The sequence below is a fragment of the Clytia hemisphaerica genome, unplaced genomic scaffold (genome assembly GCF_902728285.1).
Source record: "Clytia hemisphaerica strain Z4C2 unplaced genomic scaffold, Clytia hemisphaerica genome assembly, whole genome shotgun sequence".
Classification (NCBI taxonomy): Eukaryota; Metazoa; Cnidaria; class Hydrozoa; order Leptothecata; family Clytiidae; genus Clytia; species Clytia hemisphaerica.
The window spans coordinates 397266-411754 of NW_027104101.1; the positions used below are offsets into that span (position 1 = coordinate 397266).

The 14489-nt window shown below is 35.9% G+C and overlaps 1 protein-coding gene across 1 annotated transcript; it reads right to left on the reverse strand.

Annotated features, from left to right (window-relative positions):
* Nucleotides 1–4292: 4292 nt before the first annotated feature.
* Nucleotides 4293–10581, reverse strand: LOC136812952 (uncharacterized). Its single transcript, XM_067069460.1, has 9 exons — nt 10384–10581; nt 9850–10206; nt 9338–9689; nt 8971–9104; nt 5553–6495; nt 5342–5416; nt 4993–5157; nt 4799–4867; nt 4293–4675 (listed from the first exon to the last, which is right to left on the reverse strand). Exons 1-9 carry the CDS (start codon nt 10456–10458, stop codon nt 4293–4295), a joined length of 2553 nt encoding a protein of 850 aa, XP_066925561.1. The 5' UTR covers nt 10459–10581.
* Between the last annotated feature and the right edge of the window lie 3908 nt (nt 10582–14489).

The window sequence follows — 14489 nt, forward strand, 5'->3', positions numbered from 1 at the left end:
CTGTTTTCAATTAATGTCACTTCTCTAATTTAGTGCGCCCAGTTGGACTAATTTATTATTTATCCTCTAAAAATTAATGCGGGCGCTTTTTTACCTATTTCTGATTATCCCCTAGACTAGCAAACTAGTCTGTTAATTAATCATGTCAGAGGGCGGGAACATAAAGGCGACGGGCGTTTGCTAGAATAGGAGCTGCGTAGGAGAACGAGAAAAAGTTGGTGAGAAACTGCTGATTAACAGGGCTTTCAGCCCTTGCCACTGACAAAATTTCTTCCAACGCTTACCTAATTCCTACGCTCGCTTTTCCCGCGTGATACCGTTCCAGCCCGACTGGCGTGTGAGTCTAATTTTACCCTAATTCATACCGATAAAGTTAATTTCCTCGGACATTAAAAAATGTTGTTAAAATTCTGCTTTAGGCTCTTTTTTAGCAATCTATAAATCAAAATATGTCTTTAAAACAAAGAATACCCACTATTACATGCAAATGTATTTTCCTCCAATTTATTGCGGACAGGCTAAGAATTTCCTAGTGCAGTATTTCCTTTTTTATATTAACGGTTCAAAGTAACTTATTTCCTCACATAATTAGTGCGACCACACTAAATTAGAGAAATGAGCTTAGGGATGAGGGGAGACAAATTCATTTGTTTTTCTACGGGCTTAACGGCGTTTCTTGCAAGGAATTGCAAAAATAATTACAAAAATTTCGAGCTCCACCTCTCTGATTAGTAGTGGACATACCTTCTTTTAGCGGTCATCCTTCAAAAAGAAATTCTTACCAAAGGCTTTTTTTACGTCGTCACTCTAGTGGTCAACCCAAGCCTAAGCAGCAGACAAAACCCGTTTTTTTATTACATGTTTATTGAACAGGTAAGTATACGAGTTCGCTAAATCAGGTTTACACCAAAAGTTTATAATACCGACACCTTTATCGTGAATACCAGACATGTTAGGCCCACAGGTATAACCTGTGTGTAATTATCTGAAACTACTTTGAAAAATATCTGAGATGGAGAACACGCAATTCCATGTTGATCAGATGCAGAATATTGCAAAATAAAAAATTACGTTTTATGATATGAAATTTACATGTTTATTTTCGATAGCGCTTCAATTTCTAAAAATTCTGATATTTAAATTGCATCTTTTGCAGGTCTTAAAAAACTTCACTTTCGCTTGAAAATGAAAGTGAATTGAGCGATCTGCCCGTAGAATGAAAAACTAAATTTATCTCTCCTATAATTGAAATTGATTGAAACGTATTTTCTTAGTGCTAGTAGATTTTTTTAACATAAGAATAGCGCCGTAAATACTTTAAAAAATTGTAGGCATAAATGGAATGTCTGGTAAATGTCTTTGATTTTACGAAAAATCCAATCCTTACAGGTAGCTGTCGTCATTCACTTCTTGGTCTTCCTCATAAACGAGTTGTGGTTCCTTTTTCCCGTCTCCTTTGTAGGAATTAACTTTTTCGAAAAATAATTCAGCTGGGCGTATGTTTGTTGATTTCCTTTTCTGTCCACGTTTAGAGATGCAATCCGTGTAGTGGTCTAAAATAGAGAGGTTTTAAAATTCATTTTAGTCTTCAAATATTTCAACGACTTGCTAGGAAGAGAGTTAAACTTTTCGTGATTTTAGTGAGAAGCAGCATATTATTACTTTTACGAAAGAGAAAGGACTTACGTCGTTCAAAAAAGTTTACGCGTCCATTTACATTTGAGTCAGGCCTCATCACAATCAGCTTTCCGCATAAACCACATTTGATTTTCCATGACCAGCGTACTTCCACTGTTTTACGACGGATTTTGATTTTTACAGTCTGTCCTTTTATAGGGAGTGACCCATTCCGTTTATCCAATTCTGAATTGAAAAATAAATTCAAGATATTAGTATATTAACAAAATACCTTTTTTGAGCATCATTGTAATGTTTGTATTGCATTTGGTTATTTGGTCTAAGAAGAAGGAACATTGTAGTAGAAGTATCTGCGTTCATCTGATCGGCTTAGAGATCCTGAAAATGCAATTTTCTGGAGAGACTTAGGTGTATCATGTATAGATGGAGATCCACTGACAAAAATACACGGTCTAAGACTACCATTTTACTTACCTTTCTTTAACTCAGTCAGCTGAGGTTCATCTATATCTAACTCCTCTAATTCGACGGCAGTTTCTGTTTTTCTTGATGATGAAGAGCCACTACTTTCTTCACCAACAACGATATTGATAACCGGTGTATTTTTCGAAAAGTTCAGTTTCACTTCGTGTACCATCACTAAATTGAAAAACGATTCAAAATTAATTAGACCGACTCCGTTAACATATAGGTCATTTCGAAAGAGATTGAAAAAAATTGGAGATTTTGAAAACGCTGAGATAAAAACGTTTTAAGACCCAGTTGGGCTTATCAGAAAGTGCAATTCGAATAGAAACAGCATTGAAACTATAAAACTTGCAACGAGATCCTTAATTTGCTTACCTTGTATTATGTCTGATCCATTGATTACCATGGGTATTTCAAATGCCAACTGTTCGCTAGTGTTGATGGCATACATGATTGGACCATCACGAGAGATTTCCTTACGAGCGAGTCTGATGTCATATGGTGCTGTCAACCCAATTTTTTTCGCGTACTCTTTGATTCCACCTTGAGCTCTGAAAATAAGCAAAAGTTCGATGTTCGACATTTGATCGGGACATTTGAGCGAACGATGTGTTTATTATCTTATTTCTTAATATCCATCACTTAATCTTTACGCAAAAACAATAGATAGGTGATTATTTTATTTGGCAACAGATTTTCGGGATATGCAGTCTTACCACATCACCCCGGTAATATCTTGTCTGCATATTGTTTTTATAAGCAACTACGATTTCGGGTTCTGGCTGCTATATGGATTTTTCAGAATTTTAGGCTAAAAGTTGCGTATGAATTTCGAAGGAAAAACACTTCGTAACTTAAAAGATAAAAACCCTATTTTATACCTCATAATAAGCCTTAAAATACCTCTGAGATATTTTTTGATGCCAGATACATGCTTTTTTTATAAAAACAATTTTATAAGAACACAAGGCTGAAATTAAAAAAAAAACCTAAGAACAAATTAAGAATAAGAACAATCCGAGCCTCAGATTTCAGAAATTACTAAGAAAGTACTGATTTCAAGCCCATTATAAAGAAAAGTGTCTTACTCGATTTGTTCTGCAAACATCTTCAGATTGGTTTTGGCATCTTTTGTTGTTGTCACACGGAAATTGAATGCCTCCAGGTAGTTCTTTCCAGAGGTACCGAATTTATAAAATAAAGCACGACACTTGATTATATCTGTCGACATTATTATTCCAAAAAAACATCAACAAAAAAATAAACACCTCTATTTCAACACTTCAACTGCAGACCTCATTTGCAAATTATTTTCATTCGTGCATTTTCATGTGAGAAATAATTTTTTCAAGACTCTCCTTCGCTGCTCCCCGCAACACTATCTCTTAAATTAATCTTCAAAAGTGCTAGTATTTATTTATTTCATAAAAAGAGTAGCGAAGGAGAGTGATATATCCTTCTTCAAACACATATTTTTCTACTGCCCCTGTCTCTAAAGAGCTCAATTCAATTGAATACGATTTCACTAAATAAAAAATGTTATATAACATTTTGCTTATTATCATGTTTTTTTTTCTTCAAAATTCTAATATGACATATCCCACACGGGAGGGATTTCTGAGAAATAACATTTTTAGCACCGTTTCTTCGACATTTTGAGAAAAATTACCGTATCACCGATTGAAAATCTAACATTTTCCGTCACCGAAAAGCATCTCAAACACCGAAATACCGACACATTTTTTGTTGATCACCGAAATACCGACGCAAAAAAAGGTCAATACCGACACACCGACAAACTGGTACGCCCCCCCCTTCAAAGTCCTAACTCAAATTCGATTTATACTCTTTTGAAAATGAAGACCATTCTGTAGACCAGTAGACCAGGGGTAGCCCGGTGGATTTATGAGAGTTTCTATTGGGAGACCATCAGGCCGTCGAATTTGAGATTCCAGAGTCAAAGGGAATGTAAAAAAGCATCAAAATTTTCAAAGTCCTACCTCAAATTCGATTTATACTCTTTTGAAAATAAAGACCGTTCTGTAGACCAGTAGACCAGGGGTAGCTTGGTGGATTTATAAGAGTTTCTATGGGGAAACCATCAGACCGTCGAATTTGGGATGTCAATACTTTTAAGAATAGATGAGAGATTTGAGTAAGTAGAAAAAATCAATATTCAGTATATCTTAAAAACGAGTTATAAAAATAGATGAGCTGTATCTCACACCAATTTTCCCACGTATATCTTTGATGGTGTTAACACAGGAAGGATACTTTTTCAAAAATCCAGATACATTGAAGTTTGGGCGTTGTTTATTTATAACCAAGAATGAAGCATCTAGCTTTGGATCAGCCATCGTTGGTGGTCGAGGACTTTTCAATGCACCTTCAAACTTTTCAAAGAGACGAAACAAGGAGTGAGCAACAGGTCCATTTAACGTCTTGAATTTCAAGTTGTGATGAAGGTATGAACGAACCATACGCCAATACTCGGGTTTATTGATATCTTCCACCTTGAAGCGTCTTGGTGACTTGATGAACGTTTTGTCTTTGATGGGACTTTCGACCGCTAAAAAGAGAAAAAACTTTTCTCACTTTGTGGGACCACAAGTTGTTATGTGTTGTCTTAAATTGGGCCAATCAGAGCACCTTTGTTTTCAAAAATTGGAGATAGCGTAAATAGTTCACTTACCATCCTGTGTAGGCATTGTATTAGTTTGTGTTTTCAACGTCGATGATCCATTGACGTCTTTTGATGAAACTGAAATAACAAAAATTTCTTATTTAAAAATTGAAGCTGCATGGAGAATGAACTAAAGCTAAATTACTTTATACCTGCAAAGCAACATATTTGGATTACAAAGACCATCAAAAAAGTGCTCTTACCGTTTCGTACGAGATATTCAACAACACTTTCCACAGCGTCTTTGTCGGTCTCTCGTTGTGGGCTGTTGAACCAGTTTTTACGTGCACGTTTCTTTGGGGGCTCTATGTCCGAGTCGACATCTGTTGTGGAAATGAACCCGATAAGAGATTCCGTGTCGAATTGATCTGAGAGAAAATACGAAAAGAACTGTTCACAAATATGCTTCCGCTGAAGTTCATTCATGTTAACGAAATGTCGTACTATCAAGCTTTCAAGATAGACTTGTGTGTAAGCCAATGAGCTGAATAAAATCTGCCATGATTAAATAAGGCCATTTGAGGAAAATTTCAAAACAAAAATTAGACATACCATCCTTCATTGGACGTTTAGTTGTGACTAAATCTACGTCGTCAAGCTGTTGTGATCCACAAGTTTCCGATTGTTCTGAGAAAAGCGAAAAGTATATTTTGAAATACATCTGGCTTCCATGGAACTTTATGGGCAAAGTCATTTTAAAAACATATGAAGATATCACAGAGAATCTAAAGACCAGGAAATGAAACGAAAAATGATCACTTACTATCAACGTCAAATTCTTCTAGATGGAAGATTTCCAATCCATCGATGGGCGATTCTGCCAACCCAACAGACTTGTCTTGATCGATCAAACACGTTTGGATCCCTTCTAATTGCTTTTGGTCGAGATTTTCTTTTAAAACAGTGGACTCGCATTTAACGTTGACCGGCAGCGTGTAGGACAAGTCGTCCTTGTCAATCATCTCAATGTTGTTGTTGACCAGGTTCATGATGTACGTTAAGCAATTCATGGCATTATCCTTGATCCATCCAGGGGCTGCAGGGTCAAGAGTGCTCAAAGCCCGTGTCTCAAATATTGCCAATCGCCTCTCGACAGACTCTTGGTCACACTGAGTGTCGAACTTTGGCTTTTCGTTGCAGGTCAAGAAAACACCCGCCTGCATGGTCTGCATTCTCGGCGTTTTGAATTTGACAGCTTGGGGGAATCTTCCATTTTGAAATAGGGTTTTAGCAATGTCAGGTGGTGTCATCTCCTTTGACCACTCATCCACAAACAGAAGCTCCGTGTCGTCGTTGATCATAGACAAACCGAAAGTGCTTTCTTTTGTCAAAATGGCGATTTTTTCTTTCGGGATGATTGATGAAAAGAGGTTCATCAGTGACGTTTTGCCAGAATCAATTTTTCCAACCAATGTCAATTTCTTGGTTTTGTCTGGAAATTGATGACAAAGGAGACATTGATAAATCCGATGGGCGAGGTCCACTTGGTCGGGGAGACTTGGGAACCAGTGGGCGATTGCAGAAGCCAAGTATCCTCCGTGACATTCGGTTCGGAATGGGTCGAAATTAAAAAAGTTACGAGGACTTATCACTCCAAACTCATCATCAGTGAATGGGCAAGCAACGTAGGCCCTGCTTGATAATTTCAGGTATTGGTTGTTTTTGACCTCGATATAGTCATAGTTGATCTTGATTCTGGGAAAGAGCTAATAGGGAAAACAAAAAAAATCATTAGAAAAATAATTAATCTAAGGAATCCAACCATCCAGACAACTAAAAGAAACCGAAATCATCGATCAGAAATCTTTACCTGATTAAACTATAGATATTCAAAGATCAAAGTTTGTCTTCCATAAAATTCATTCAAGTTTCAAAAGCCATCACCTTCAAAATCGACGGTCTACGGTCTTCAAGTACAAAGTCTCTGAATTTAACGGCCTACAAACGGTCTGACGGTCTATTCGACGGTCTGATTGTGTATTAGTGCGTTTTATCAAAATTGAAAAATAGTTTGAAAATTCAAAGATAGAGAAAAAGTTTCTATCAAGTTTCAAAAGCGATCACCTCTAAAATCGACGGCCTACGGTCTTCAAGTACAAAGTCTCATAAATCTAACGGCCTACAAACGGTCTGACGGTCTATTCGACGGTCTGATTGTGTATTAGTGCGTTTTATCAAAATTGAAAAAAAAGTTTGAAAATTCAGAATAGGTTTTCTATCAAGTTTCAAAAGCGATCACCTCTAAAATCGACGGCCTACGGTCTTCAAGTACAAAGTCTCATAAATCTAACGGCCTACAAACGGTCTGACGGTCTATTCGACGGTCTGATTGTGTATTAGTGCGTTTTATCAAAATTGAAAAATAGTTTGAAAATTCAAAGATAGAGAAAAAGTTTCTATCAAGTTTCAAAAGCGATCACCTCTAAAATCGACGGCCTACGGTCTTCAAGTACAAAGTCTCATAAATCTAACGGCCTACAAACGGTCTGACGGTCTATTCGACGGTCTGACTGTGTATTAGTGCGTTTTATCAAAATTGAAAAAGTTTGAAAATTCAAGAGAATAGGTTTCTATCAAGTTTCAAAAGCGATCACCTCTAAAATCGACGGCCTACGGTCTTCAAGTACAAAGTCTCATAAATCTAACGGCCTACAAACGGTCTGACGGTCTATTCGACGGTCTGATTGTGTATTAGTGCGTTTTATCAAAATTGAAAAAAAGTTTGAAAATTCAGAATAGGTTTCTATCAAGTTTCAAAAGCGATCACCTCTAAAATCGACGGCCTACGGTCTTCAAGTACAAAGTCTCATAAATTTAACGGCCTACAAACGGTCTGACGGTCTATTCGACGGTCTGATTGTGTATTAGTGCGTTTTATCAAAATTGAAAAATAGTTTGAAAATTCAAAGATAGAGAAAAAGTTTCTATCAAGTTTCAAAAGCGATCACCTCTAAAATCGACGGCCTACGGTCTTCAAGTACAAAGTCTCATAAATCTAACGGCCTACAAACGGTCTGACGGTCTATTCGACGGTCTGATTGTGTATTAGTGCGTTTTATCAAAATTGAAAAAATAGTTTGAAAATTCAAAGATAGAGAAAAAGTTTCTATCAAGTTTCAAAAGCGATCACCTCTAAAATCGACGGCCTACGGTCTTCAAGTACAAAGTCTCATAAATTTAACGGCCTACAAACGGTCTGACGGTCTATTCGACGGTCTGATTGTGTATTAGTGCGTTTTATCAAAATTGAAAAATAGTTTGAAAATTCAAAGATAGAGAAAAAGTTTCTATCAAGTTTCAAAAGCGATCACCTCTAAAATCGACGGCCTACGGTCTTCAAGTACAAAGTCTCATAAATCTAACGGCCTACAAACGGTCTGACGGTCTATTCGACGGTCTGACTGTGTATTAGTGCGTTTTATCAAAATTGAAAAAAAGTTTGAAAATTCAGAATAGGTTTCTATCAAGTTTCAAAAGCGATCACCTCTAAAATCGACGGCCTACGGTCTTCAAGTACAAAGTCTCATAAATCTAACGGCCTACAAACGGTCTGACGGTCTATTCGACGGTCTGATTGTGTATTAGTGCGTTTTATCAAAATTGAAAAAAAAGTTTGAAAATTCAGAATAGGTTTCTATCAAGTTTCAAAAGCGATCACCTCTAAAATCGACGGTCTACGGTCTTCAAGTACAAAGTCTCACAAATATAACGGCCTACAAACGGTCTGACGGTCTATTCGACGGTCTGACTGTGTATTAGTGCGTTTTATCAAAATTGAAAAATAGTTTGAAAATTCAAAGATAGAGAATAAGTTTCTATCAAGTTTCAAAAGCGATCACCTCTAAAATCGACGGCCTACGGTCTTCAAGTACAAAGTCTCATAAATCTAACGGCCTACAAACGGTCTGACGGTCTATTCGACGGTCTGATTGTGTATTAGTGCGTTTTATCAAAATTGAAAAACAGTTTGAAAATTCAAAGAGAAAAACATTCTATCAAGTTTCAAAAGCCATCAACTCTAAATTCGACGGCCTACGGTCTTCAAGTACAAACTCTCATAAATCTAACGGCCTACAAACAGTCTTACGGTCTATTCGACGGTCTGACAATGAGTTAGTACATTTGATCAAATAAATAGAACAAGTTTGAAAATTCTAAGATTTCTGAGAACTGATTCTTACCACAGTGTGTATGTTTGACATTTGCTTCAAAAGATTTGTCTTGTTTGAAAGAATGCACTCTCTGAGACTTTGGTTTGTTTGAAGTTTGTTTAGGAATTCATCGGCATCACACACAAGTTTGAACGTGAATTTGGCTATAAAGTAAAAGATATCCTGCATTGAAATTCTCGACTTAAAAATATAGAGTTCTATGACAAAGTTTTTATATTTGTAGTCTGAGAATTTTCAAGCTGATTAAGATTTCGACATTCCGTCATCAATGTAACAATTCTTAGAAAAATTATGGGAGAACTTTCAATTTTTCAAAAAAATTTCCAAAAAAAAAAAGCTTGACGTGAAAATTTAAAAAGAAACAAATAAGATTTACCTTCTTCTGGCTTTGCGTAGACCATGCCACGATAAAGTCTGTAGTTTAATTTTGTCATGAGCGCAGAGATTTTATGTGCAGCCTTTGATAATGGTCCAGAGGGTGGTACTTCGGGTAACTCTTTGATACTGTCCAAGAATTCGCACATGTGCTTCAATTTGTGTAGGTTTTTGCTAGCATTAGCAAATGATTTAGCAATTCTTGCGTCATTGCAATGAAGACGGCACGGAAGATGGTTTTCAACTCTAGATTTCTCAGAAGCTTCTCTGTCAGAAATGTTTGGGTTGGCATTTTTGAAGCAATGAATCATGCTTTCATTAATCAAATTCATGATGCACTCTTGGCTGTGATCCTGAAGAGAAACATGAGATTTTTAAGATACTTTTCTGATTCATGGGCAGGCTATAAAGGATGTTTAAAGAAATATTTGACATTGATAAAATCTGTTATACATATTTGCCAAGCTGCTAAAAAGACATGTAGTTTCAAAGAGTTTAAATTAAGCATCTTACTTTAACTGTTTGTTTCAGCATTGCGAGAATGGCCTCTCTTTCATCTTGCGTTCTGCTGGTCATTGGCTTGGTTTCGAATTCGAATCCAGTAGCGTCGAATTTTTGAAATATTTCGTGCTCTTTCAATAGCGCCTTTTCATAAACAATGAAAAACGCAATGCATGGTCGGTAGGTCGAGTTCCTCTGTGCCCCTTTGGACTTTTGGTTCGATTCCGTACCAGAAATACATGAAACAAAGAATTTCAGGTTCAAATTTGCAAGTATATCGTCCAATACGTAACGGACGTTTGTGATTTTTAATTTGTTTTCTTCCGAGAACACAATACGATAGGCTGTGACGGAATCATCTTTTTTGATCTAGAAACGAAAAAAAATCAGGTCAATATTGCCCATTTTTGTGTTCTTACACCAAATTTTTCCGAGCAAAACTTTTATTTCATTAGAGTAAAAAATTCGAAAAAAAAATAAAGCAAACTTTCAAAGCGTTTCGTAAATCAAGTTTCAATTTGTTAAATGGAATAATTTAGTACTTACCAATGGCATGAGGTTGCTTTTCAATCCATTGATTATATCTTTGGAATTAAGTTGTCTTGCCGGGTGTGGTGACATTTCAAAATTAAAAAAATTTTCGGTCAAGAAAAAGTTGACAATCCACTTTTTACACTTACAGAGGTCTTCACTATATGTGTGATATGTTTCTTGCGGAACAGAAAGTTTCACTACCGTTATATACGTTTCATAATAATTATGTTCCTTTTGTTCAAGTCAAAATCAACTGTTTTTTTTTATTTCCAAAATGTATATCTGCCATTTTTATGGATGGGAATACTTTAAAAGGTACAAGGCGTCTCAAAGGAGATTGTAGTATATTTGCTTGGGTATTCAATTAAATTGTTACAAACGTTCCTTTCTGTGTTTCAATTAAGGACTTTTTGATTCCTTTTTCACTAGAAATCAAAAGAAAATAAACGGTCCTTTGAGAGCATCTAATGAGGTCGTTTTCGTTCCTATCGAAATTATTGTCATTTATAAGAAAATCTTTGAATAAGCGTATTTTACCTAACGTTACTCCGTTTATTTTAGATGAGCATTTTACTGACCAAAAAGGGGACGAATTAGGACTGTTTTGATATACGTTCTTCAATAAAACTGTATTACATCTCTTTACACCCTGGATATTATCAGAGTCTCATTTTAAAAGCTTGATTACTTGAGAAAATTAGGGGGTTTTAGTGGGCTTTGTAGTTCCCATTTATCTATAAGAAATTTCTCATCAAGTACCTCCGTTTTAAAGAGCTGAGATTAGTAATTTTAGCTGCATTTTTTGAAGTTTCAAGGGGGTGTCTATATTGAGTGAGTCTTTTCGTTCTTACGATTTCATTTTCAAGAAAGACTGGGGGTACAAACGACCGACTCGTTTACTGGATAGAGATTGGTTAAAATGTAAAATTTTGTTAAATTATGCTAATTCGAATTCAGAATTTATAAGTGATAGGATGTCCCCGGATTTTCTTTGTTTTGAATACAAATCGGGGTGCTTTTGCTACTTTTTACAAGTTTATGCAATTTTCTTTTCGAATGAGTGAATTCGGTCGAGATTGGTTTTATTTGTATATTGTGCGTGGAAAAGGAATGCCAAAGAAACTTTTATCAAAGAAAATTTGGAAAGATGCTGTAGGAGCTGCTTCTAAACCAAAACGCTTGAGTTTGGTTCCAGATAGAGATGGGTTATTTAATTGTCCTGTAAAGAATTGTGACAGTGAATCGTACCAAACAAAACGAGGTTGCAGGAAGCATGTTTATCAGAGGCATGGGTGGTATTATTTTTTTGACGAAAAGCCAAATGTAGAGGATGTTTTACCAAAGCAGGTTGTGACATCTACAACCCTAAAAAGAACGAAACGCAGTAGGACTACGGACATACCATCTTTCAATCGAGACTGTTCATTTGACATTTCTTTTAAATCCTGGCTGTGTAGTGCCGTCGGTGGCTCTAAAAGCTATAAACAGTCAAGCCAAGTTAGTTGCAGAGTTTTAAAATTTTTAACATTTTGCTGTCAAGATTGCTACCCTGAGTGGGACATACCACTAACCATCGTAGATTATTGTGTCGGTTCAAATTTCTTCTATCTCAGACTTATCGAATACTTAAAAAAGGATTGGTGTGTTGGCTATGCTGGTTTAATAGGATATATGAACTCCTTGTCGCATGTTCTAGATTTTAGGAGAATGAACAGCACAGCACTTAACGAAACCTATGTGGTATCAGAGATTTATATTGACCGTGTTAAGAAAACGCTGGCTCGAAAAATGCGATGTGAGTGGAACATTTTGCTTAGTGTTGATTATTTGTCTAAGATAGATTGCTGGGCAAGCCTAGAAGATATGCAATCAGTTATTCCTCACCATGCCGAAAGATTTACTCAAATTTTACTTAGTACCTCAACTAAGGACTTTCGTCCATCGTCACACGATCTGTCATTTTGTACTGGGTTTCTCACTGCAGTTTTGTTCCTTATGGTAAAAGCTACCAGACCTATGACATTTCAATATCTGACAGTAGAAATGATAGAGAATGTTGACCAAAATGGAATGATCGACCAAACAGTTTTCAAGACTATGGAAAAATACGGATTCGACACTTTAATTTTTACAAAACAAGTTCTGGATATTGTAAATGGATACATTAAATGTATTAGACCAAGGATGAATCCAACATGTGACTATCTTCTAGTGACAAGAAACGGAACGCAACTTTCACGCCTTAGTGACGTTTTTGGAAGGTTAGTTTTTCAAGCTATTGGAAAGTATATCAATCCGACTAGATATCGACAGATCATTGAAACGGAAAGTGCAGCAAAATTAACAGTAGAAGAACAACATGTTCTCTCACAAGACCAAAAACATACTTCATTTGTTGCGCGAGTCCACTATCAAAAACTTCAATCTAGAGATATTGCATCAAAAGGAAAAAAAGTAATGGAAAAATTAACAGACGAGACTCCATCAATAAACGCTCTCTCTAAAATTACAGAAACATTGGATATATCGACGCTCCCAACGCCCATTTTCAATATCGAACACAAGACTCAAATTAAAGTTAAAGGACAACGCCAGAAAAAAGTTGCATTTTCTTCAGCAGAAGATAATTTTTTAAAACTAGGAATTCAAAAATATGGTTGTGCGTGGTCAAAAAATTTTGACTGATCCTGAATTCAAATTCATTCTTCAGGCAGGGGGCAACATTTGTCGTAGGGCCCAACTTGTAATGACTTGACTTAAGAAAGCTTCAATTGTGTTTTTTTTATTATATTATTGGAAATATATCAGAACATACAGAAAATATCAAACTGAAGCCCCTTCACTTTTGATGATTTTTATTAAATAATGTTCAGGCAGAAGAAAACGGATTTTCTCAAAGGGTTGTAATGAGTTCACGGACAACGAAAACATAAATTCTGTTTTATTTTGAATTTTTCTTTTTCTTTTTCTTTGAAAATATATCGTCAATTTCGATCGTCACTTCGATTGTTCCTTTGAAATTTTCGTTTGACCAGTGGTTTCGTCTTTGCCGTGACACCTTTCGGTCAGCGAAATGACATCACCTCAGGTTCTGAGATTAAAGAAAACACACATTGAAAATAGAAAATTTGGGCGAAAATTTAGATAGAAACATCAAATAGAAATACTACAATGAGTAAGTCGCATCAGGGATGGATGTGTGAAGTTGCTCAGCATTACCTTTTTTCTTTGCTCCGTATAGCTTCTCCATAGTGTACTGACTAAAACAAGTGCAATTTTTGTTGAGCATCTCATCTTCCTTTTGACTTTTAAGATCCGACATCTTTACCAAAGTTTTCAAAATTTCTAGAGAGCGTCCCACTGGTAAACTGTAACAAAACATTATGTTCCAAATTTCAAAAGGATCGATTTATTAAGTATATCGCAAAAATACTTGGATATCGAGTCAAAAAAAGTTTTTACAAACCCGGAGGGGGATCTTAATTTCGGAATTCTTTTTTTCGAAATTGAAGACCACAGCGTAGACCGTTAGACCATACAGAAGACCGTTGATTTTATGAGAGTTTCTATGGGGAGACCTTTAGACCGTCAATCTTCGAGATTCTAATGTTATAGAATAGGTAAAAAAGCATCAAATTCATAAAGTTCTAATTCAAATTCGATTTATTCTACTTTGAAAATGAAGACCAGTATGTAGACCAGTAGACCAGGAGTAGCCCGGTGGATTTATAGGAGTTTCTATGGGGAGACCTTCAGACCGTCAATTTGTGAGATTCTAAAGTCATACAGAAAGAAAAAAGCATCAAAATTTTCAAAGTTCTAAGTCAAATCTGATTGATTCTGTTTTGAAAATGAAGACCATTCTGTAGACCCTTAGACCATAAGAAGACCGAAGTTTATATGAGAGTTTCTATAGAGTAGCCCATTAACCGTATAAAAATCATGGTAGCTAAAGTGAAACATCTGAAAAATATCGTCCGAAAATGTCAGAGTTTTTCTTTTGAGGGTAAAAATATTTCAATAAAGTGAAGACCATTCTGTAGACCCTTAGACCATAAGAAGACCGAAGTTTATATGAGAGTTTCTATAGAGTAGCCCATTAGACCGGTATAAAATCA

Coding starts and splice junctions, on each gene's coding strand:
- LOC136812952 (XM_067069460.1), bottom strand. CDS start 10,458: ATGTCACCACACCCGGCAAGACAACTTAATTCCAAAGATATAATCAAT. Junction 10,207..10,383: donor AAAGCAACCTCATGCCATTG/GTAAGTACTAAA, acceptor TTTCGTTTCTAG/ATCAAAAAAGATGATTCCGT. Junction 6,496..8,970: donor TGTCAAACATACACACTGTG/GTAAGAATCAGT, acceptor TTTCCCTATTAG/CTCTTTCCCAGAATCAAGAT.